The sequence below is a fragment of the Mauremys reevesii genome, linkage group 20, assembly GCF_016161935.1.
Source record: "Mauremys reevesii isolate NIE-2019 linkage group 20, ASM1616193v1, whole genome shotgun sequence".
In the NCBI taxonomy this organism is placed as follows: domain Eukaryota; kingdom Metazoa; phylum Chordata; order Testudines; family Geoemydidae; genus Mauremys; species Mauremys reevesii.
In genome coordinates, this window is record NC_052642.1 from 9,281,809 (window position 1) to 9,307,090 (window position 25,282).

A 25,282-nucleotide genomic window follows, 5' to 3' on the forward strand; every position below is an offset into this window, starting at 1 on the left:
TTGTGTTGCTCCAGCTGTGTGGCTTCCAGGAAATCAGCCAATCAGCAGTGGCTGGGGTTAGTGGCAGCTTCGGGAAGGGTATAACTGAATTTGTTTGTTCCTTTTTTTAAAACAAACCCCTCTCCGATGAGTTGGTACGGTCCGACGCTGTGCAACAAGGGCCTGATTCAAAGTCTGCAGAAAACAATGGAAAGATTAACATTGACTTCTGTGGGCTGTGGCTCAGAACCTCGCTAACTCCTTGAGAGTGCAGGCAGGGTGGCTTAATGACACGGGCACTGGACTGGGACTGGGGATACCCTGGGTTCCTCTCCCAGCTCTGTCACTGGGTGACCCTGCGTAAGTTGGTTCACCTCCCTTTGTCTCAGTTTCCCCATCTGCAAAGTGGAGATAATGATGCTGACCTCCCTTGTGAAGCTCTTCGAGATCTCCGAGTGTAGTGCCCAGGAGCCCAGCTGAGATACCAGGGACGCGTTGTGCTAGGTCCTGCACATACACATAATGAGAGACGGTCCTGGCCCCGATGAGTTCACTGTCTAAAAAGACAAGAGAGATGAAGGAGGGAGTGGAAAGAGAGACGGGAAGCAGCTTGTCCAGTGTGTCACAGTGCATCGGTAACAGAGCTGGGAAGAGCACCCAACCTCCTGAAGCCCAGTCCAGAGCCTTTTTTCCATCGGACCACCCTGCCTCTCTTGCATTGTGTTTCAGATTCAGTATGAAGATATGGTCCCTGCTCTGATGAGCTTATATGTTTGTACAGCATCCATCGCAACGAGGCCCTGATCCTGATTGGGGCCTTGTTACTAACTTTCAAATAATGACTAACAAATAGAATTGCTGTTCACAAGAATGGCCAGTGTGGACGTGCCTGCTTTCTGCCTTGGCTTCATTCTGAGTATTCTTTTCTCCTTATATTTTCCAGGCCTTTTCAAGGACTCATCCCCAAACCTGGTAAGAGGAGATGCCTATTTGCCTAAGCAGTGAGAGTGTATTGTCAGTTCGGGGATTACATGGCTCTATGATGCACTCCCTTCATCAGTGTGGGGAAAGTTGCCGTTGCCCTAATTTCTCATTGACTCTCATTGGTCCGAGCCTTGCTTATTCGGTGAATCTGCTGGCGTTCGTGGCACCTGGGTGAGGACAGCTGGCTCCCAATTCCCACATTTATGCTGGTGGTATTTCCGTGAAACTTCCCGCATTTTTAAAATGCTAATCTAGGACCCTCTTAAATATCTGTTACTATTAGCTAGCAGTAGAGACGTTTCTTGGATGGGAGTGAATGATCATTGCTGCTTGCTAAACATAGGATCTGTCATAAAAACAAAAGAGTCATAGATTCATCTGTGGGTTGCTTGCACGTTCTGAAAGACTGTTATCTACTTGCATGAAGTATTAAGCAGCAAAAAGGAAATGGAGCATCCCCCGTTCATGGACACACACATGGAGTAACTGTGTGTATGGTGGAGGAAGACCACAAAAGACTGGAATTTAATATAATGAGTATTGCCCAGAGTTCCAGATTCTCCCCCTCTAATCATTAAAGGAATGAACTACGCTGCAATTAAACACCTGCGGCTGGGCCGTGCCAGCCAACTTGGGTACGCAGAGCTTGGGCTAAGGAGCTGTTCAGGCTCTGGCTGGAGCCCAGGCTCTAGAACCCTGCAAGGTGGGACGATCCCGGAGCCCAAATGGCTACTTTGCAATTAAACAGCCCCTTAGCCCCATGAGCCTGAATCTGCTGGCCCAGGCCAGCCACAGGTGTCTAATTGCAGGACAGATGTACCCTAGGTACTGGCTAGATGTACCCTAGGTGGTGCAACTCTTCTAGTGTGATAAAATAGTAGCTGGTTTAACGAGTCTAGAGAGGATGTCCTAGCAGCAGAAAGAGCTTACTTCTCACCCACCACTTTGTGTCCGTTATTTCTTTTGTTTGGCATGAAACTTGAAAGGAAAAATAGAAACAAGCAGGCCACAGGAAATCCCATATGAAGGGATCGTTAAACTTGGAAACCAAGCTCATTCCTCTGTGCACACGTTATAAAAATCCCTAGGCACCCCTGATGGAAAGCGTTAGAGGGGCTTTGAACCTCAAAACCAGGGACCATCTGTCGGGAATGGAGCAGGTTCCTATGGCAGATGTACTCCTTGCTCCAGCTGTAAGTCTGAATGAGTGCAGCAGGGGTATTTCACTCTTTATCACCTGACTCCTCAATAGGTCTGTGTACTATCTCTCTTTTTTTTTTTTTTTTTAAATAGCATTTAAAAATACAAGCTCCACCTTCAAGACGGCCCCTCTGTTTGTTTGTTTCTTTTCAGTTGTTCTCCTGGAACAACTGGGTATTGTTCTCTCAAGGGTGGCACTTGTCTAGCCCCCCAGCTGTGACGAGGCCCAGTTGGAGACTATTAACCCCTGCTTGGGATCTAGTTCTGATCCTTTTTTAAGTTTCCTTCAGAGACTTTTTACAAACAGTAGGGCTTTTTCTGTACTTGGCATCCGCTCTGATTCAGCCATTGATGGCCAGCAGCTGGGATAATCTGTACTAGTGAGAAAACCCCAAGTGTACAGAAGGAAAGCTGCAGTTTGTACTAGTTGAGCTTACACTGGCTTCAAGCAGCAGTGAGCCCAGTTGGTGCAAAATAGGACTTTCCAAGCCTGCCCTTGCGGATTGGTGTGACTGCATTGCAGGCCATCGTTTGCTAAATCCTAAGCATAGACAAGACCTTGCCTAAGGACCGATTGGCCCATTACCTCTCCGAAAAGAGAAACATTTGGGGATTCTTGGTTCCAAACTTCTGTCTTTACTGAAGTGAAGCCTTTTACTCTGCCCAAAAAATCCGGGCTGAATCTAGTAACAAACATCCAGCATTCACTGCAGATCTCTTTCATTTTTGGCTACCAACTTACTCCCTCCTTTGCAGTACATAGCACAACTCTTCTTTACAGTGGTGTGGGAAATAGATGAATGCAAAGCAGTGGGTGGGTAGTTCAAACATCCTGGAGTCAGTGTTCGAATTAGAATGACATCCAGCTAGGGGAATTATGTACTGAAGAACGTGTTGGTGTTTTTCCTCCATGACGCTGTTTTTGTAAGTAGCTAGAATGTGTCAAAGGGAAGTATGGACAGACATCAAACTATATATTTGAAGGAGACTAAGAAGAGGTGAGATTTGTTTTGCTGTATGTGCAATTAAAGATCCTCTGGAACTCTACCTGGGAATCAGCTCAGTTGCTTCCTGTAACACAGAGATTATGCTTTATTGATTTTAAGTCATCAGCTGTATTCTGTCTTTCAGAATTTAATCCACCACCCCAAACAAAGTTCGTTGCTTTTCTCTATTTGAACCTGTAATGAATTAATACTCACATGGGCTCGCCTGTGAAGTTCCCATCTCAGCTTTGCCTGATCTTGATTTAGAACAAGTTGATTTCCCACCCTACTGTCTTATCAAGGTCAGCCTTGGATTTCTCCTCAGCCCCTCATCTCTGGTGTCAACACCTGCTAGCAGTGACATAGGAAATATCATAGCTTCTTGGCCATAGGTGGGCCCATTGGGGACCAGCTTTGTTTTAGTTGTGACAAACTTTCAGAAGTCAAAAGCCACATGTAAAAGCACTTGGAAGGTGGTATCACAGAAAATATCTGGCAGGGATTTCTCCCAATCCTTTCCTGTTCACTATTAGAATAGTTCAGTCTCCTGCCCAGTTTTTAAACTACCTGCAGTTCAGAGAAGTAAGAGAAAGACACAGTTTGCAGTTAAACACCCAGCTACTTTATTTTTTAAAAAAGTATTTACAACTGCTGATCGGCCATGCATGGAAATGACAAAATGTTGCCTCCTTTGTTGACTGCTTTCTGTCTGCCTGGCCAGCATTGCTTGCAGATGGCAAATGCAATAGAGATGAAAACATTTAGGAACTCTTGATGGGAGTGGCAAGGAGGTGAGAGACGTGAGTTTAACGATCGATGGAGCTGGGTGAAATACACCCTTGTACAGAGGTCAAGCACAAGGCTTGTGCAATACTTAAGACTCTCTTAATCCTATGGAGCCAAAGCTATGGCCTATTTAAGTCAATGGAAAGGCTACAATTGACTTCCATAGCCTTTCCATCAGGCCTTAAATTAATTGAAAAGTGTGTCACTTATAAAGCACTCCCTCCACCGCAGTAAAAAGCACTGAGTTCCTAGACCGGTCACGTCGCTGGATCTGGTGAAACAGGCCTTAATTTTAATGAAGTTTCATGGACATAATATTGGAGTGACACTGGGGGTGAATCCTGGCCCAATATTTCTTTACACTGTAAATTAATGGAAAACCTATGTATTTACAGTTAGGTGAACAGCTCTGACTCCAATCAAATCAGACCATTAGTGGGGAGCAGATCAGAGCTCAAGTATTAACAGTTCAACCTGCCGGAAGCATTGGAAATGCTACGTACTCCGTAGAGGTTGCGGGAGTGGGGGAAGAAAGTGTTAGTTTCCCTGAACAACACTTGTAATTATTGTCTGACTTTGTAGTAGAAGGTTTTGTGTTTTTGTCAAAGACATGGAGCGGGGAACCTGGTTATTTCAACAACCTGAAAATTTTTGACCAAAATGCAAGTTTTCACACTAAAATAGCTCTTCAATAAAAAAGAGCATTTTTTATAAAGAAAAATGTATTTTTGCACCAACAGTAATAATCTTTATTTTGTTATCCCTTTTATTACACATACATACATATTTGCATATTCATTGCTTTTGCTTTAATCATCTTTCATCTGTCATAATAAAATTGGAAACTTTTTAAAAAAAAAATTGAAAGAAAAAATTAAAATTCAAGGGATGCTGTCATGTTCATTTAACCACAGCTTCTTGTACAAAAAAACCCCACGTTTTATTAAAAGCTAAAAACAGAATGGTTCCTTGACATTTAAAAAAAAAATCAAAATCAGTTTTTCTTTTGCTTTTATTTAAACATCCTTTTTCAGTCTTTGTTCCCCAAACACAACAGCATTGGGGAAGTGCGTGAAAGCTAGGAAGTCCAGTGAAACTGTCTCTAAACAGAAGTGAAACTGAGGGCTTGTCTTCACTACAGGAGGATCAATGCTGCTTCAGTGCAACAGGTGTGGATTTAGCGGGTCTAGTGAAGACCCACTAAATCGACAGCAGAGCACTTTCCAGTCGACCCCAGTACTCCAGCACTCTGAGAAGAGTAAAGGAAGTTGACCGGAGAGGGTCTCCCGTCAATGCAGTGCAGTGAAGACACCGGGATAAGTCGACCTAAACTATATAACTTAGGTCGACTTACCCCAGTAGTGAAGACAACCCCTGAGTAGTCTGTTTTCATCATCCAGCTGAGAGGAAGGGCATAAATTAAACAAAGGCTATAAATGGTTGGCAGAAACCAATATCTAAAATTATTTCTTTATTGAATAGTTTCGGGTGACAGCAGTAACAGGAGATAACATTTCTAGACAACATAAACGACTGCTTCTTGGAGCAGTTAGTTGTGCAGTCCACAAGGAGAGAGGCAATTCTTGATTTAGTCCTAAGTGGGGCACAGGATCTGGTCCTAGATGTGAATATTACTGAATTGCTCAGTAACAGCAAGCATAACGTAATTAAATTTAACATCTTGGTGGTGGGGGGGTATCAAAGAAATACACCACAGTGTAGTTAAATGGAAATTAAAAGGAACAGTCACAAGAGTGAAATGCCTGCGAGCTGCATGGAAACTATTTTAAAACACCATAATGGAGGTGCAAACTAAAGGTATATCCCCAAACTAGAAAAAACAAACAAACAAAAAACAGTAAGAGGACCAAAAATGCCTCTATATCTAAACAACAGAGTAAGCACAGGCAGTTAGAGGCAAAAAGGCATCCTTTACAAATTGGAAGCCAAATCCTACTGAGGAAATAGAAAGGAGCATAAACTCAGACAAGTCAAATGTAAAAGTATAATTAGGCAGGTCAATAAAGAATTTGAAGACAAACTAGCAAAAAGAGAGACAAACTAACAGCAATTTTTTTTTTAAGTAACTCAGAAGCAAGAAGTCTGCCAAACAATCACTGGTGCCACTGTATGATCAAGGTGCTAATGGAGCACTCAGGGAAGACCAGGCTGTTGCAGAGAAGCTAAATTAAATCTTTGCATTCATCTTCACTGCAGAGGATGTGCGGGAGATTCCCACACTTGAGCGATTCTTTTTAGGTGACAGATCTGAGGAACTGTCCCAGATTGAGGCGTGATTAGAAGAGGTTTTTGGCAGAAATTGATACATGAATGGTAATAAGTCATAGGACCAGAAGATATTCTACTAAGAATGCTGAAGAAACTCAAATATGAAGAATGACTATTAGCCAGGGTGGTCAGAGATGCAGCCCCATGCTCTGTGTTCCTAAGCCTCTGACTGCCAAAAGCTGTCTGGACGATATAGGATGGATGACTTGATGATTGCCCTGTTCTGTTCATTCCCTCTATAGCATCTGACACTAGCCGCTGTTAGAAACAGGGTACTGGGCTAGATGGACCATTGGTCTGACCCAGTTAGGCCATTCTTATGTACTGAATGGGACTAAGTCACCTTGGCACTTATGAACAAGTGTTAATTATTGTTCCTGCAGCAACCTTGTGATCAAAGAGTGGGATTTTCAAATGAGCCGAAGGTTGGACAGATGTCCAGTCGTTAGAACACCAGCCTGGGACTTGGGAGACCTGGCTTCAATTCTTTGCTCTGCCCCAGAGTCCTGTGTTACCTTGGCAAGTCGCTTTGCCTCAGTTCCACATCGATACACTGGGGGTACTAGCATTGCCCTGCCTACAGGGTTGTGTAAAGATAAATACATTAAAGATTTGGGGGTGCTCAGCTACTCTGGTAATGGGTCAAATAAGTATTGTAGCTCGACTGGCCTCTCTCCGCTCCCCTGGAGGTCACGGAGAGTTTTACCTGCAGAAGCAAAGTCAGACCAGCTCTTCTGAAATTCTCACCTCCAAAATAGTGAAGTCTTCTACAGCCACTGAGCTAGAAAGACACCGGCTGGGTCTCTGTGTCCTTACTTTTAACTATAGATCTGCACAAATCTTATATATGCTACTTAACTCTCAAGTAAGCCATCAAAATAGGGCTTCAGTATCAGCAGCAGGCTTTGGTACCTCCATAGCTACCCTGGGAAGGAATCCCATCTAGCTGGAGATAGCCCTCAAAATAAGTATTTAATAACAAACTTTACTTTCAGGTTTTTTAATTTTAATTTTCTGATTAATTTTCAATCCACTGATGTTATCTGTTCAGAGAAAAGTCCTTTGGAATCCTTTTTAGACTGGAATGATCTTTCAGTATTAAAATAAAAGGAGATGGAAGAGGTGGGGGTTGAAATTCCAGCACTATAAACACTATAAATTCTTTCTTTTCTTCTTTCCTGAGGCACAGAGATACAAAACAGGCTTAATTTGAGCCTTTGAAAAAAAAATATCAAGCATAAGTAATCTAGCGCAAAAAAAAAAATCTTTCTGTATGGTAATTTTTATGTGCTTTGATTGAAAATGCACACCAGCCCCATCTGTCCTATTCCCCAAACTCTGCACCACACTGACAGATTATTTCCCATATTCCAATTAATAAAGTAGGGCAGGCGGTGTTCTTTAATTAAAAAAAACACACATCTTTTTTTTTTTTTTTGCAATCCTCCACCAGACTTTGATGTGGCACATCTCCCTTTCGAAACTCCTAACAAACAGGGAAAAGCACTTGATCTCACATTGACCCGACCATAACATAGTTCAGGGACATTATTTCTATTTCTCCCCTTGCTTTTTGAAGTTCAGACCCAAGTGCTCTATCTTACCCTCCCAGTCCTGGTACCGAACGGGAAGAGAAGCAGGAGGGGGAGGATTCTTTCTTATCTTAACTTCTCCCCCCCCCCTCCCCCCCCCCCAGATGAAATATATATGTTAAAGCTATTACTGATGTAGTCTGAAGGTGGAAAATCAAACGGATCATGTAAATTTTTGTGCAACTTCAAAGCCTTTTTTAAACACTGAGTCTTCATCCCAGCCAGTTGAACTTGTCTTTTCTTTTGCTTTTGTTGTTTTTCCTTTTCTCTTTCACTTGCATGTGCAGTGGCCTCACAAGTATCGGAAGGTAATAACGTGATTACCAGCTAACTCACTCCGTTAATTTTTTTCTTTTGTCTTGTTTCAATGATCACCTCCCCTTTTCCTTGCCAGAATCTCATATTCTGCCATGTTCTTCAGAGAACACAAATCCTCTAATTATTTCCAGTGTTGACAGCATTATCACTGGTCACCCCACAGCAACTATTCTTTCGCCTAGGTCCCAGTCTTGCAAGCATTTACACACGTGCTTACCTTCAAATAATCAAGGGGGTAAAGAGTGCAAAGGGAGAGGAGCTTGGTAAAGGGCAGTGTTGGCACAAGAATAAATGGGTATGAACTGGTCATGAATAAATTCAGCCTGGAAATTAGAAGAAGGTTTCTAACCATCAGAGGAATGAGGTTCTGAAACTGCCTGCCAGTAGACGTCGTGGGGCCATACAACCTAACTAATTTTAAGAAGGAGTTTGATATATTTATGAATCAGATGTATAATGGGATTGCCTGCAACAAGAGCAGGCTGGATTTGATGAGCCAGGAGATCCCTTTGGGTTGTATGTTCATGTGTTTAAGAGCAGTTGCATTGACTTCAGTGAGCTGACTAAAACGCTTGAAGTTCAGCATATGTGTTTGTTGGACTGGGACCTTAATTATCTTTCTTTTTCTATTTTAATCAAGCTTTCAGATCAAACAAACAAACAAAAAATGAAGGGTTCATCTGAAATGTTGGAAGTGTCTTTGGCTGGTTTTCTTTCCACCAAAACAAATACTTCCTCCTTTTGTGTTTCTTTGTAATCAGTACTCCTAAAAAGCTGGATATTTGCAGAGTCCATGTTACATTCTCTGAATAACATGCATTAAACGTTTCCCCTAAATGCAACTTGCCAGTTTGCATTGCTGTGACATTTAACTTTGGAATATTATGTCTGTCTGCTCATTCAGTGCCAGCTTATTCTGCTGTCTGTTGTAGAACACATGTTCTTCCCTTTCTCAGATAGATGTTGCTACCTAATCAGCAGGGGTGAGAATGTCCTAGTGATACATTCCACCATGGTAAGATTATTGATATTATATTGGTTAAATACTTATGGTGTCCCTGATGCTATGCAAGATAGAGATGAAGTCACGATCCTAAAGGAGCTTACAGTCTGTGCAGATGTACAATGCAGAAAAAGGATCTACTGTGGAGCTTAAGACCTGGTCTTGAAAGGGTCTTCCCTTTTGTGCCTGCAAATAACTGTGAGCACAGAGGAGGGTATGTAGACATCCAGCTACCTGTCTTGTGGGCATAGCCATGTAGCTGGACAGCTGCATACCTGTATGCAGAGTCGAAATTCACTGCCTTTCTGGAGTTTTGATTTGTTAATGGAAGAGTTCAGCAATAAACAAAAGTTGAGCTCAAGGCTTCTCACCGGGGTTGGCTGCTCTTACAGGCTCCTCCCTCAGAAGTGTTCAGTCCACACCCTAGATCCTCTCTCCCTCCAAAAGTCACTCCTAGCTACCTTATATGCAGGTGGACTAGTGAGTCACCTGCCTTGTTCAGTCAGCAGAACCCACATAACACTTTGTCAGCTGGCTGAAGATCCGCTAACAGATTTCAGGCAACACTTCTAGCCTGTTATAGGCCCTCATGTGTGCCCGTAAATTCACAGCAGAGGATGAAACTGTGAGGCTGTCTTTTAGATTATGATGGGTGACTTTTTTGTAGCCCCTGGCACATGAGGATCTTCCTTGAGTTAGTGCAGTGAGGAAAGCTTAATAGGCAGAAAATCACAACCGAGGGGCAAATCAAATTTGTAACTCTTCAGAAACCAAGTGTTGGTGGGCAAGGAATAATTAACATTCTGCACTCACCTTTCAAATGGGCTGGGAGCATTAGCCAGGGAACCATTGCTTAGTTTCCAAGGCTGAACATTAGCTGGTCATGATTAAGTGTCTCAGTCATAACTTTCATGCTTGAATGGTTTACGTGAATTGTTGAATGGGTATTCAGTGCTCAGAGCAGCTAAACCCATTTCCACTTGCATCTATGTAGCGCTTCCCTAGTTTATTGAAAGTGGGGATGTTCTGCTCCCCTGATGAGGGGCCGCTGTGAGGTAGGGTATCCATTCACGTCCAAGGTGGGAAAACACTGTTGTATATTTCTCCATATTAGCTCCTGTCTAAACTACCTGTGATCCAAATGACTGGTAACCTTCAAGTAGGAGGCTAAGCCTGGTCCTTTGGCCAATTATCTTGACTGATTGTCAGTTGCACAAGTAACTTGGCCTGTACCATGTTCATTCCCCTCTTTTATGTTTGCTTTCTTGGTAGAATTTGAAAGCTCTGTCCCCTCTTTTTCTCATTGCCCAGGTTATTTGCACTCTCATTCTCGCAAAGTTTTCTCACTGTCACCTCTCTACACATACTGGGCCAAATGCAGCCCTGGTGTAAGCAGATCAAACTCCCATGGAAACCTCTGGGCCAGACTCAGTGGTGAAGTTAGACAGTGGTATGAGCTGGCTGAAAACCATGTAAATTGGGTGTGCAAACCGAGTGTGATGATTCTGCTGAGCAGGAGGAAAGAGGGTGCAGCAGGAATAGCAGGACGGTTCAAGATAAAGATGTGTAGGAGGGACTGCTTAATCTTTCACCTTTTGTTCTCCTTGTGCCTCAGTTCCCATCTGTAAAATGGGGGTGCAGATCCTCCCTTCCACCCACACTTTGTCTTGTGTCGTTACACAGTACGATCTTCGGAGCAGGGACTTGTCTCTTATTTTCTGCATGCACAGCGCCTGGCACCATAAACACAGTGGTGCACCGATCTCATCTGGGCCCTCGAAGTGTGGTGTGATGCCATTAATAAACAACGACCATTAGTAACACTGAGAAGGCTCGAGGAGGGGGTGATCAGTAGCAAATTATATTGGAGCTCATTAAGTGGTGATGTTGGACTGTATAAATAGGAATCTCACAGGTAAGAACAGGGGGTTAATAATTGCTCTTGATACGACCCCGGGTAAGCCACACTTTGAGCTGTGTCAATTGGGGGCTTGTCAGTATTAGAAAAAGGAGTCCAAATAAGATATTAAGTGTTTAGAGAGAGTATACGTGAAAAGAAGTTTTGTGACATAAACCATGTACAGCCTAGAGAAAATATATAAACAAGAAGTATAGGGTCAGTGACCTGAACTCTGTTCTTGGTTACACCGGTGAAAATGTTGAGTAACTTCAGTGCAGTTACTTCAGATTTACACTGGGGTCACTGAGATCAGAATCTGGCCTTGCCCATACAAATGCAATGAGCCATGTAGGGCACAGGAAGCATCGTTCGTAGGGGAGGAGTGAAAAGGGAGCTTGTTGTCTGGAACCCCATTTAGTTCAAATGAGTGATTCTGCTGAGCAACAAACATGAGTAAAGGTCTAGAAAACATGACCTATGAGGGAAGATTTAAAAAATTGGGTTTATTTAATTTGGAGAAGAGGAGACTGAGAGGGGACATAACAATTTTCAAGTACATAAAAGGTTGTCACAAAGAGGAGGGAGAAAAAATGTTCTCAAACTCTGAGGCTAGGACAAGAAGCAATGGGCTTAAATTGCAGCAAGGGCAGTTTAGGTTGGACATTAGAAAAAACTTCCTAACTGTCAGAGTGGTTAAGCACTGGAATAAATTGCCTAAGGGAGGTTGTGGAATCTCCGCCACTGGGGATTTTTAAGAGCAGGGATGGTCTAGATCAGTGGTTCTCAAACTTTTGTACTGGTCGCCCCTTTCACGTATCAAGTCTCTGAGTGCAATACGCCCCCCCCCCCCCCGCCCCCTTATAAATTAAAACACTTTTAAATATATTTAACACCATTATAAATGCTGGAAGCAAAGCAGAGTTTGGGGTGGAGGCTGAAAGCTCACGACCCCCCATATAATAACCTCGCGACCCCCTCCAGGGTCCCGACCCCCAGTTTGAGAACCCCTGGTCTAGACAATACTTAGTCCTGCCATGAGTGCGGGGGACTGGACTAGATGACCTCTCGAGGTCACTTCCAGCCCTACATTCTATGATGTAATGCCACTGTTTACACATTCATGATAGGGGCAGCAGCAACCAGGAGTCATTTAAACTCGGTAATTGAGCAAAACACTAAGTAATGGTTTAGAATTAAGACGGAGGACAAAATGAAGGGCCAGAGTGTGAACCCATTATTTACACTGAGGAGTAGCAGCTTGCTCCTCAGTGTATAGCACCAGGCAACATAAACACAGATGTTAGTAGGGGATAAATGATCTTAGGCCCCAGCTATGCCACCCTTACTACACACAGAGTAAGAGTTTCACAATTCGGGAGTTTGCCAAAGGAGGAGATGGATGAGGAGGCAACACAAGAGGTGCTGAAGAGCAGACTAGGTTAAACTTTTAGGAGCTTGGTCCATAGAAGCCAGATCCTCAGTTGGTGTAAATCGTCACAGCTCCATTGAGTTCAGCTAAGCGATGACCGTTTACACAAGGTGAGGGTTTGACCCTCAGAGAGTCTGGCTACTGGTCCCTGGTCATGGATGACAGGACCCTAGCGAGCCTTTCCAGCCCCCTTCTCTGTAATTCCAGGGTGGTGGAGTTTATTGCTTTTCAGCTCACTCCCTGCCAACAGGAAGCTTTTTCTGCTGCCTCAGGCATCTTTGGCAGAATTCTGTCTGGTTCCAGGATGGTAAATAACAGGATTGTAGTAACCGATGCAAATCGCAATACCGTAACCTCTGCACACTTACAGACAAAAGCATCTGGTTTCTCCATAATCGGCAAAAGTGAACATGGAGTCCCCTGCTTTACATCAAACTGAGACATTCTGCACAGAAATGTGATTTGCACCGGCTGGTTACGAAGCCCAAGCTGCTGCTTCGAGTGATTGCTTATATCCATTCCAATTAGGCGTGCGTGCGCCGCGTGCAGTCATTGGAAAGTTTTCCCTTAGCAGCACCCGTCAGGTTGGCTGTGGAGCCACCTGGAGTGGCGCCTCCATAGCGCTCTATATATGACCCTGCCGACCCGACGCCTCCTTAGTTCCTTCTTACTGCCCAGCATCACACACCTCCGATACAGGTGCCTATCCCACTCATCCTAGACTACCTCCTGCACCTAAATCAACAAAGCCTGGCAGCAGCATCCATCAAGGTACACCTCGCTGCTATTTCAGCCTTCCACCCAGGAGCATCCGGACACTCCGTAGCTGCCAACCCCATGGTGGGACATTTTCTCAAGGGCCTGGAACATCTCCATCCCCGGATTATACAGCCAAGGACTAATCTAAACTTGGTCCTTTCCAATCTAATGGGGCCCTTGTTTGAACAGCAAGTGACTTGCTCCCTCCTCTATCTATTGTACAAGGTAGCTCTTCTGGTCACCATTACCTCAGCACGCAGGGTGTCTGAGTTGAAGGCCCTCACCTCTGACCCACTTTACACAGTCGTCCACAAGGATAAGCTGCAACTTAGGCCTCACCCGGCCTTTCTTCCTAAGGTTGTGTCACCTCTTCACACAAGTCAAGACAAATACCTGCCCGTTTTTCTTTCCAAAGCCTTATGCCAGTAACCGTGAACAGAGGCTGCATTCCCTGGATGTTCGGTGGGCGCTAGCCTTCTACATCGAGCGCACTAAGCCATTCAGGAAGTCGAACCAGTTGTTCATAGCGGTGGCGGACCGGATGAAAGGCCTCACGGTCTCATCGCGAAGAATTTCTTCCTGGATCACGTCCTGCATCTGCACATGCTGCGAGTTAGCCAAAATCCCAGCTCTGGCACTTATGGCACACTCCACGAGGGCTCAGGCCTCATCAGCGGCCTTCCTGGCCCAGGTCCCGATACAAGAAATCTGCAGGGCCAGCAACTTGGTCCTCGGTGCATATGCTGACCTCTCATTACGCCATCGTCCAGCACACCAGAGATGATGCAGCTTTCGGCAGAGCAGCGCTCTAATCAGCGATTCCATAACTCCGACCCCACCGCGTAGGTAAGGCTTGGGAGTCACCTAGTTGGAATCGATATGAGCAATCACTCGAAGAAGAAAGAACAGTTACTCTCCTTCTTGTAACTGTTGTTTTTTGAGCTGCATTGCTCATATCCATTCCAAACCTGCTCGCCTTCCCCTCTATTGGAGTAGCTGGCAAGAAGGAACTGAGGACGTGCCGGGTCGGCTGGGTCATATATATTGAGCACCATGAAGGTGCCACTCCAGCTGACTCGACGGGTGCTGCTAGGGGGAAAACCTTTCCGATGACTGTGCACGTGGCGCGCACACTCGTAGTTGGAATGGGCATGAGCAACACATCTCGAACAACAGTTACGAGAAGGTGAGTAACCATTCTTTTTTGTTTGATTTGACTCTACTGAGCTAAATAAGAGTCTGTACTGCAAGTGGCTGGGCACGAGATTATAGAGACTTATGCATTCAGTATGAGGAATATAAAAATTGTATTGTTCTCTGTTTTATCTCATTTATGTCAATGCAGGTTCTCTTAAGCTTTTGTTTGAAATGTTTGCTTTTATGTAGAACCTAACAGACTATTTGTATCTCCACTTAGTGAATTCTCTCTCTCTGTCTCTCTCAGTTCTTCAGTGCCCAGAATGCTGCTCTTTCTCTGTAACCGTATTCACGCTGGGTACTTTTCTATCCATCTCCAGTCACCATCACCTGCAGCCTCTGTCATTACCATAGCTTGCTCAGACTTTCCTCCTCATTAGCCTGTTTGCCACGGCACCTCACATTCCTCTCCCCATGGAACTGTCAGCTTTATCATAATGATCTGCTTCATTTTTGTTTGGCCCGTAATGCAAATTCTGGTCCTAGCTCTGTTGCTGTTGGTTTTCCCCAGGAAATTCATTCCTTTTTGATATCACTTGTCATTGCATAGATGGTGACTAGAGCCAGCATCTCCTTAGGGGTCTCGTTTTCTCTGTTTTCCTCCCCATTGCTACAGAACTAACACAATTATCCTGTTTACTTTTTCATCTGCTTTAGCCGTAGAATTTTCCTCGCTGCAACCTCCACTGCCTTGTCAGTAGTCAGCTTCAGGTCTCGCTCTCACCCTGCCACCTAATAAATGCACTGCAGAGTCCCTTTTCTCTAGCAAGGTACAACGTTTGCCCCTTTATCCTGCTCTTTTCTCCCCACTACAGCCTGGAAGCTGAGTTTGGCAGGAAATCAAAGCTCATGCAGGACTCTAATCTCTCTATTATACTCTTCACAGCACTGGCTAAGAAAGGCAGTTCTCAGAATCTTCCTTTCACTCTTCATCCTTTGCCTATATAAGTTCCCCCTATGACATTTATTCTCCTTTTTAAGCTATATTTACATTTAAGGACTTCAGACATTCTGCTCCCCATATGGGGAGATTTTGGTTTCCTCGTGTATATTTCACATGATGTCATATATACTTCAGAGGTGACTATGTGGCATGTTTGCAGGTGATTGAGTGGTTTGCAATATCTCCCCTGAATGCCTGTGGCAGGCTTCCCTGAAATATAAATGAGTCCTTCCATCCCGGCTAAGCTTGGAAAGAGAACGAGCAAATAAGGTGCTGTGCACCCAGTGTGTAATTCCGCCCTGTGCCGTTCTCGGCACCATTTCTCACCCAAGACCAAAAGCTAAGGTTGAAGAGCATAGCCCTTGGGGCGGCCCTCCGCACAGGGTCAGTTTCACTCCATGCGTATTCAGGATAATGAATATATGTTTAATGTTAAAGTTAATTGCATCCCGGGTTAGAGGGCTTCTTCCTTCAGCAGGACCAGCAGTGTATCAAAACAACTGAAACATGTTGAGAAAGGGGTCCTGTAATCAACACAGCCCAAATTCCAACAATGCCTTTTAAGAATGCGCTTAGCTTCATGCAGTTGAGTAGTTCTGTTGAAGTCAATGGGACTATTCACGTGCTTAAATACTGTGCTGAACTGGGGCCTGTTTTATGCCACCTGATCATGTTTATAAAGTTCTCATAGTAATATTTATCTGCTGATGAGATCTTTCCACCAATGAGATTAGAGACCAGAGAAGGTTCTTATTGTCATTATAATGCGGTACTGGGATTTGTGCTGTTTTTTAATATTGTGCAAAGGAACTAATGAGAAACAGCACTCATTGCTCTCTCTCTTTCTCTCCTTTTAACTTGTGCTGTAGCCCCTAGACGGATAACATCACTGGAAAAAGCTTACGCTGCTTTGAATGGTACGTAGCTCAGTTGATGCGCTGTAGATGGTAGCAGACAAGAAATGTATTTGTGTTGTTAATAAGGGATTGAAACTGTGAAAACACCCCAAAGTTGCAGGTGTTTTTTCCCCTCCCTTGCACTGTTTCCTCCATGGCACCAAGAGCTGAATGAATACAAGATGCATTTAACAAATATTTTGTAATTATGATATGCATTTCCAAGCACCAATTGTAGTTTCTAGGTATCAGTGCCAGTTCTGCTCTAGGCAAACTGACCTGGCTTATCTATGCTTAGTTCATTGATGCCATCCAAGTGATTAATTATTGAGAAGTCTTATTGTGCAGTTCATACAAATTATGCTAGTACTTATTTACTTAAATTATTGCATATGCTGGGCCATATCCTCAGCTGGTTTAAATCGGCGTAGCTCCATTGACTTAATATATGTGATAATGGACTAACACAAACAAGAACTTGCATAATTTGTGTGTATTATACAGGAAGGCATTTCTCAATGGGCATCAGTGGAGCTACATTTATTTCTCCAATGGGAATCTGTCCCCATGCTCCTACATATTTATAATTACACTCAGGAAACATATGTTGAGCCTTTTAAGTACCATTGGTTTGTTAATTTGGGCCTAATGAAGTTTGCCAGCAGATTCCATTTACCCTGGTGGTATTGTGTTGATAATGCATAGAATCATAGAATATCAGGGTTGGAAGGGACCTCAGGAGGTATCTAGTCCAACCCCCTGCTCAAAGCAGGACCAATCCCCAGGCAGATTTTTACTCCAGTTCCCTAAATGGCCCCCTCAAGGATTGAACTCACAACCCTGGGTTTAGCAGGCCAGGGCACAAACCAGAATTGACTCAGTTCACATAGGTATTCTTTGTGTTCTAGACTTTCTTCCCTTCCTTTTTTGGGTGCATTTAGTGCAGGATACTCATTGTGGGGGTGTTCATTTGTAAATAACACGGACATTTGCACACCAGGAACTGGACCAGAACCGCTCGACTCACTTTATGTAGGGCACCAAACAGCCATTCGGTGGTACTCACTGCTGACCTGGGTTGAATTCAAGTCAAGTGGAGGTGAAAGGCTCCCTCACATTTTACATTACCCTCCCCTGAACTACTCTATCCAGCCGGCAAAACTAAAACTAAAATTAGACTCTCCATGTCCGCACATGGGCCAAATCAACAAAGCATCATGAAGCTGGATAACCTTTTTATTTCTGTGCCTGCCTGTAGATTTGGAATCCTAACCTTAAGCACCCACTCGAGGAATGAAATATTTTGGCCACCATCTTTCTTTGTTTTATTTTTAAAAAGTCCATTAAAAATGATAGTACAGCGCTGTGCCATGAAGGTTTGTATACTAATGCTTTGCTGTACAGGATCAGTACACCAGAGTGTAATGCTAGTGGTTTTCTTGAGTCAATTATATTACAATATCAAATATGTTAAAAGCCAAATCAGGTTCTCTCCTGCCCAGTTATACCTAGAGAATGAACATTGTGCCCTGAAAAATGTCCGGTTAGAGCCGGCTGCAGACCGGAATGAGAAATAGTGATTGCTTCGAAGCCCAGTACTGGTGACTCTGTGTTGTAAAAAGAAATTTTACAAGAAAGCACAGTTTAGTGAAAGCCCTACATTTTTCTGTACTTCCTCTCTGGCTTCTCTGTTGTGCAAGCTCAGTTTGAATTTCCCCCACTTGTGGTAGTCTAGTTTGAGTCACCTGGTACCAACTTAGGAGCCTCACACCATCACCAAAGCAACCCCAGGATAGACAACAAGTTCAGATCTTTTTCCTTTGATAGTCACTTGGAGGATTAGCGAAAGGGCAAAAGCTTCACCTTTTTAAATCCCAGAGAAATCAAAATGCTGTAAAGTTAGACGACAAAAAACCACTTGATTTTGATATTTCTTTCTTTGTCTGCTACCATCTATACATCCGTATGCCCAGGAAACAGCATAAATAACAGGAAAGTCACAGAGGGAGTAGAAAGGGATGTGCAGGTGTTACAGTTGAAGCGCCTACTACAGCCCTGGCTAAAACACATGCCTACTGTAATTGGAGAGCAAAAGAAAAATTCTTTCTTGAAATCAGTTCCTTGTGGCCAATTTTTGGCATGTTCCTTTCAAGTTTCTTCATTGTGGTCGCTGAATACGAGCTGCTAATTCTCCTCGGGCTTCTTTTAAAACGAACTCCTGCTTTCTGAGTTCAATGTCTGGCATACAGAGCTATTGTCTTCTAATCTCAGCAGCTCAGAGGAGAAGCTTTTATGAGGCTGTGCCCTGAGGCTTCAGGTTACGCACATGAGGTAGTCAGGAATCATAGAACCTTGGGTTTAGCAGGCCAATGCTCAAACCACTGAGCTGTCCCTCCTGCTTGAGGATGCCATATTGCTAACTCTTGAGATTCTGTTGCGAATCTCACGCTACTTGCTGTTTTACTTAAAGCCCCAACTCCTGGAGGCATAGGAATTTCAGCTTTCATTTTAAAAGTACGTTTCTAACCCTCCTGGTTTTAGAGAGAACCTTGGAAATGTGACCTGAGTGAAGTGCATCCTAAAGCTGCAGAAACTGAAGACAAAGAAAAAGACACCCTCCACCCCAAAATAATTTAAAAAACATAATCTCTCGGTTGTTAAGCGAATCTCATGACTTTGGGGGCCTAACTCGGGATTTTTGAATGGTATTGGCAGTATTGAAGACCTCAACTCTGAGGTGGTTGGCAAACAAACCGTGAAAAAGCCAAGCACACTGGACAGTAGTTTTACAAGAACAAAACCCAGCGCTCTGAAGATGATGCTGAAGCAACTCAGGCCCTGATTCAAGAAAGCACTTCAACATGTGCTGACATGCTTTCCTGAATTGAGGCTGCGAGCATATTACTGCTGAAGTTAAACAGCAGTGATCAAATAAACAGTCAATATCTGTGCACCATGTCTGTGTAGTCAGATGAATACGTCCTGTATGAAACCTGCCTATGTACATGTGCAGGACACAATATGCGTTCCTTTCAACACTGTATTTTTTTTCCTACCAGAGTATTTACTCTTTCAGACACTAACTGGAAGCTGACTCTCCTCGCTTAAATATTAAGGCCAATTCCCAATCTTAATTGATAACTAGGAAGAATCTGTCTGTTAAACAAAGATATTATTGGAGGGAGATAACAGGGAACGGGGTCCTCTGATATTGTTCCCTTCCTTGCAGCCCCACATTCAGCTGGATTAGCCAGAAAGGGCTGCTTGAGAGGAGTACTTCAAAGGAGCTTCATTCCCGGACCCTGAAAATGCCATTTCTGTGGGCCAGGGAAATGAAGGGTTGAGCAAACTCTGACCACTCTTTGTAACAGTCGGCCGTTGGGCTGCTCCTATAGCTCGGGTTCATCCCAGAATGTATTCTAGTCCTATTTGCAAGTGTACTGTTTCTCTTTGGGTATCACTGAAAGACCCTGTCCCAACCTGTTATCAACCCTAGACAAACACAGCCTTGTGTAAAGTACCATAACAAAAACCATATTTTACAATCTAATAATGAGCCTAAAATGTGTATTAAATCTTACCACAGACAGAACAACAGGACTCTTGGGGAGAGGGGATATGAAGGTGGCCCTTCCTGTGCTAACACAGTGTCTATATTACTGGTTTTGAAATACGCCCCCCTTCCTACTTCAGCTCCCTGGACCACTTGGATCTATCACATGCCCAGATCACCGTATCCTACCCTGAACTGTTAACTGTGTTAGAAACAGAAAGGATGGTTCATACATCAGCAGGCTTTGTGTGTGTGGAAATGTATGTGCCACTGATCCACGTTCATCTAGCCTTGTGATCCCCAGCCATCCTCCCCTCAAATTCTGCACTTGTCGAGACAGCAAATGTCTTCCAGGAATAATTTAACTGTGGACAGATAGAGAAGTTAATTTCAAGAGGATGACTCTCTATTAGGAATACTGGACTATGCTTTCCACTAGGTAGCCAGCAAGTATGCAGCTGAAGTAAATGACAATGTAATCTTGAAAGATACTCTACCCAGTTCATTGATCATCTGGGTTTTATAGATGCAAGAACTATCTTCTGATTTTGGAGGTGAGGCGAGGAGAGGGGAGTGTGTGTGTGTGTTTGTGTGAAACTATTCACTGTTTGTATGAATTAGAGAGAGGAATGGAAAAGACAGCTGATTTATCACCAGGACCTGTCAGTCTCAGGGCTGGGAAAGCATTGCAGAGATCACATTCTGGATTCAATTGTGTTTCTCTGAACCTCCCTAAGGATGCTGAATAGCAGCAAAAAGTCTAAGTGACTGTGTCAATAAAATGAAAGAATAAAGAAAAATGAAGTTTGGCATGATGAGGATAATTCAAAAAGGCTAGAAAGGCCAGGCTGATCATGTGATGTATTTATAAAACAACCCTGTACTTAGGAGTCTGGTTATCAAAGTGCGCTCACTCTTTGATATCACTTGTGGGAGTACTCAGGACTCTAAGGGCCTGCATCTCTGTTGCTTTGTTTACTGTGTTGTCATTTACAGCCTTGCAAAGTGGATGTAAAATGCTATTGTTCGAGTAAGTGCGTGGCAAATGCAGATTTGACAGCGTTTTATACCCACTCTGCACAGGTATGAAAGAGAACACAAGGTGCAAGGCAAGGAACAGTGCAGTTTGAAATCTATTACGTCTTGGATGTAGCAGCTGTGGGCAGTGAGATTACACGTTCTCTGGACCTTGCTTTGTTGTTGATTATGCTGGCGGGAGGAACTAAGTGGGCTGCTTGATCCCTGTTTGTTCTCTTTGCAGACGAGGACGATGCAAACAGGCTTGGAGAAAAGGTGATTCTCCGAGAGCAAGTGAAAGAGCTTTTCAATGAAAAATACGGTGAGTTGCCTCTTTGCAGTTTCTTACTGAGAGCAGCTAGAGTTAAAGTTAATTAGGCTGAAGTGCTCTATTTATGGACCGAGCACATGGCAGCTTGCTGGGGCACAGGTTTCTTCTCACTGCCCCGTGTTTCAGCTCATCTCTAGAGACATTCCTCATTTCACCAGTGACTGACAGCTGGGACTGGGACCTTCTTGTCTACATCTTGGTCTTTGGGATGGAGAAACATGTCCAGGCAATAGAACCTCTTTAGTATTACATCAGCCGCTGATGCATTTTTAAGATGTGACAAGCTGGAATAAACAATGGTGTGCTCAGCAAACAGGGCCGGCTCTATGAACGGTGGAGCCCGATTCGAATACCCGGCGGCGGTCCGGGGCTTCGGCGGCGCTTCGGCGGCAGGGGGTCTTTCACTCGCTCTGGGTCTTCCGTGGCACCGAAGGACCCCCTACCGCTGCAATGCTGCCGAAGCCCCGGACCAGACACACACGCACCCGCCACCAAAATGTTGCCAAAGCCCCGGACTGGACCACTCCCCCGGCAAGTAAAAAAAAAAATTAAAATAATTAAAGACACCTAAGGTGCAGGGCCCTCTTAGGCACAGGCATGGGGCCTGATTCCGGGGAAGTGGGGGAATCGGCTTAAAGCTGGCCCTGTCAGCAAATGCACTTGCCTCTTAACTCCTGGGAGCATGACATGCACCCCACCTCTGCCTGCTCTTTGCTGCACAGCAAGGCTCAATCACGATGTGCCAAAACTCCAGACACAAGGCACGTTTTGGGAAAACATGCGTGGAACAGTGGCAGAGAAGTAGGCCAGGGAGCTGAAGGAAGGTGGTATTGGAAAATACAGTTTGCAGGCTGTCTCTGTGTCCTATAATCCATGCACTTCCACCTCAATCCCTTGCAAACATGCAGTAGCAATAAAAAACCAAAAAACCCTGCAGCTTTCTGTACAACAGTCAGCAGTGTAATTGTCTCAGAGCTGGGATGTTGTACAGTTACTGGCGCATAACTGTGAATAGCTGTTCCCCCCCTTGTGGTTCTGGGGGTCTGATTAGCATAACCACTCTACAGTTATTTCTCAAACATCATGGAAGTCCCTGTACGCTGTATTGAGTGTCAACTATTAGCCCATCCGAGTGCAGGGATTTACGGAATCGCACTATGGTGATTTCTCAACTCCCATGCTGTGATCAAGCAAACAGATCTACTCTGGCTGTCTGCTATAACCTGCCTGCTCTGAGAGCTTGAAAATGCTCAGTCCAGGAGCCTATTTGCCAGCAACAAAAATGCTGCTTCAACCTCCTGCTCTGGAGCAGAACATCCCTGCCTCCCTACCACCCCACCCCCCTAGAGAGAAACAAAAATAACAGCAGTAATGCCAAGAAAGTGAGAGTGCCAAGCAGTAGAAAGGGCAAGGGCTAATCGCCTGAAACACATTTCCCTCTTTTGATGTTCTCATTCCTGCCCTACAGACCAGGAAAGCCAGAACTATCCAGTGTTTGGGTTTACATGGGGAATACCCCGGCTCCTCCCTTCCCATTTGGTTTTGACATTGTGTAAACAAAAATTCAGTCCAGATGTTCAGAGAAGAAATCTGCAGATCCATACGAGGGGGCCAAAAGGGCCTTCAAGTTTGATAGAACAATGTGTCTCGCAGCAGTCGAACAGCCCATGTAGTTGGATTGTTTCATTTAAAATTTCAGTAGGACGTGTGTCACAGCCGTGATCATGCTCCCCCTGGTGGGCACTTACCAGGCTGCTGTGTTGGGTCAATGTGTATTTGAGCATCCCTTTGTCCCTGGATAAGCTTCAGACACAAGCTCTGGTTCCCGTCTTTCTGGTATGCTCCCTAGGGACAGACTCGGATATCCCTCCTGGAAGAGGGATCCTGTGACCTAGCTGTGACCCCCCCAGGACAAGTACTGACCTCCAGATCTCCACTCCTGTGAGCATTCTGGTGGTTGATTATCCGTCCAGGGACATAAAATAGTTGAAAAAACAATGAGGAGTCCTTGTGGCACCTTAGAGACTAACAAATGTATTTGGGCATAAGCTTTTGTGGGCTAAAACCCACTTCATCAGATGCACTGGATCAGGTTTTAGCCCACGAAAGCTTATGCCCAAATAAATTTTAGTCTCTAAGGTGCCACAAGGACTCCTCATTGTTTTTGCTGATACAGACTAACACAGCTACCACTCTGAAACCTGTCTCAATAGTTGAAGCAAACAGGCACGGGCTTGGCAAAGGGCTTACTAAAAAAACAATCACTGTTCCAAGAGATACACAGATCTAAGACCTGTAATGCCATGCCTGAGTTTCCTCACCACTCTTCAGTGTTCTTTGAGATTTGGTCAGTCCCTTCTCCTGGACTACAGTCCTCTACCCCCTGCTTCTTTTCCTATTCTGGTCAGTGAGAGAAAGGTGCTGCCTCCAACTTAGCAGACCTGCTTCTTTTATAACTTCCTGTCTCCTTTTCCATGTGACCCTCTGGTCAGCCGCAACCCCTCACCCCCCCCCCCCCCCATCTGTTGCTTAATCACCACTCTTCTGGAGCCAAGACTTGAAAAACTGGTTTGCCCTGGGTGGTAGTCAGCTCTTTGTCCAAGAGTGCTTCCATTTGAATAGGACATTATCAAGGTTTAACGACCCTCCATTGTTAGCCCCCTGTCACCACCCCTTGAAGTTAGAGGTGGCACAGAAGGCACACGGCAGCCTTACAGTCCAAATGGAGTTTGTAGTTTGACATAGGTACATACAGAGAGAGTTCATAGTATCACATAGGATCCATAAATTGCACATAGATTCCTTGGTCATCACAATGTGACAAACTGACAGTGCAACCAATTAACACCATAGGAATGGGCTAAGGTCATGCCCCTGTCCTCAACAGAGCACATGTGCTCAGGTCTCAAAGGTATTTAGGCTCCTAAATTCAGAAACCTCTGAGGATCTGGGCCACACATCCTAGTTTCCAAGACTCACCTCCTACCTGGTGATTGCCTTCATGACCAACTTAAATATAACACAACATAAACCTCAGCCTGAGTTTGGCTGGCTCCAAATGTTCCCTCTAGCACCTCTACTGTATGAGATGGCTTGTTTTCTTGGACTTAACAAAATACTCCCCCCACATCCCTTATCCCCCTTTGTAGCCTGGTTAATGCTGATTGGATCCACATGCTGGCATGACTCAGCAGTAATCACCCTGACTATGAAGGCAGGATGTTAGCACCTGTGTCTAGGGTGACTCAGCGGAAGAGCCCTGTATTTCTGTACAGAGCCTTAGAGTTACACTTGGTAATAACCATGGCCTGGGCTACACGTTCCTTGGCTTTCAGACTGTTTATCTTCTGTAAATATGTAGAAGTGACTTGACTTTCAGTGGGGCTCGGGATCCTAAACCTCTTAGACACTTCTGGTAATTGATTCCCCTTTGTCTATTAGCCTCAATATGTATTCAGTCCAGGCCGTGGTTATTAGGAGTAATTATAATACTTTCATCTCGTTATATTTATTCCTTATGCATGAAACAACAAGTATTGCAGGCACTTGTTGCAGGCACAAAGCAGTTTGGAAAAACCACATTGCCTTGTGCCGTGCTCTGGGGTAGCTCTCAATCTGCAGGATCCACAGATGGACTCAGCCGGCAGAGCTAATGACCGCGTCTGCTTTAGGTGTCGGGTTCCTGAATGTAACGGTTACGCACCCAAGTGACCAAGTTGTATAGGTCGTTCGCCGGATGTGGAATTGTAGCTTGGCCAATGGTATCTATAGGGTTTCTGGGAACCGGGCGGGCGGAAGCCCGCCCAATGCTAAAGGATCCCCCCCCCACACACACACACAGCCTAAGGGGAGGATCTACAGGACCTCAGAAACCCACTAATTTCGGGGGACAACTAATAAAAGAACAGGGACAGGAGTGCAGTCAGAGGGTCATAAGAAGGGAGCCTGACAGGGACGCCGCCCAGAGAACCCCGGACAGCGCCCACTGCTCCTCGAAGGCGTCAAGGGAGCCAGTGGACGCCGCCCAGAGGAACTCTGCCTGGATGCGTGAACGGACAGAGGACCGGAAACAAGCCCCACAGTCACGGGAGTCTCCATTGGCCAACCTCCTCTCCCTGGT

General features: G+C 44.6%; 1 protein-coding gene across 8 annotated transcripts in view; it reads left to right on the forward strand.

Moving 5' to 3' along the window:
- The window catches only part of GTF2IRD1 (GTF2I repeat domain containing 1), a 168,854-nt gene that overhangs the window by 135,000 nt on the left and 8,572 nt on the right, over positions 1-25,282 (forward strand). For 7 of the 8 annotated variants that reach the window (XM_039507606.1, XM_039507608.1, XM_039507607.1 and 4 more), the window contains exons 22-24: positions 923-951; positions 16,235-16,282; positions 21,076-21,153. In XM_039507606.1, coding sequence (XP_039363540.1) covers positions 923-951; positions 16,235-16,282; positions 21,076-21,153 — 155 coding nt within the window. The remainder of the gene's footprint in view (positions 1-922; positions 952-16,234; positions 16,283-21,075; positions 21,154-25,282) is intronic. The other variant, XM_039507610.1, reaches the window with a different exon arrangement.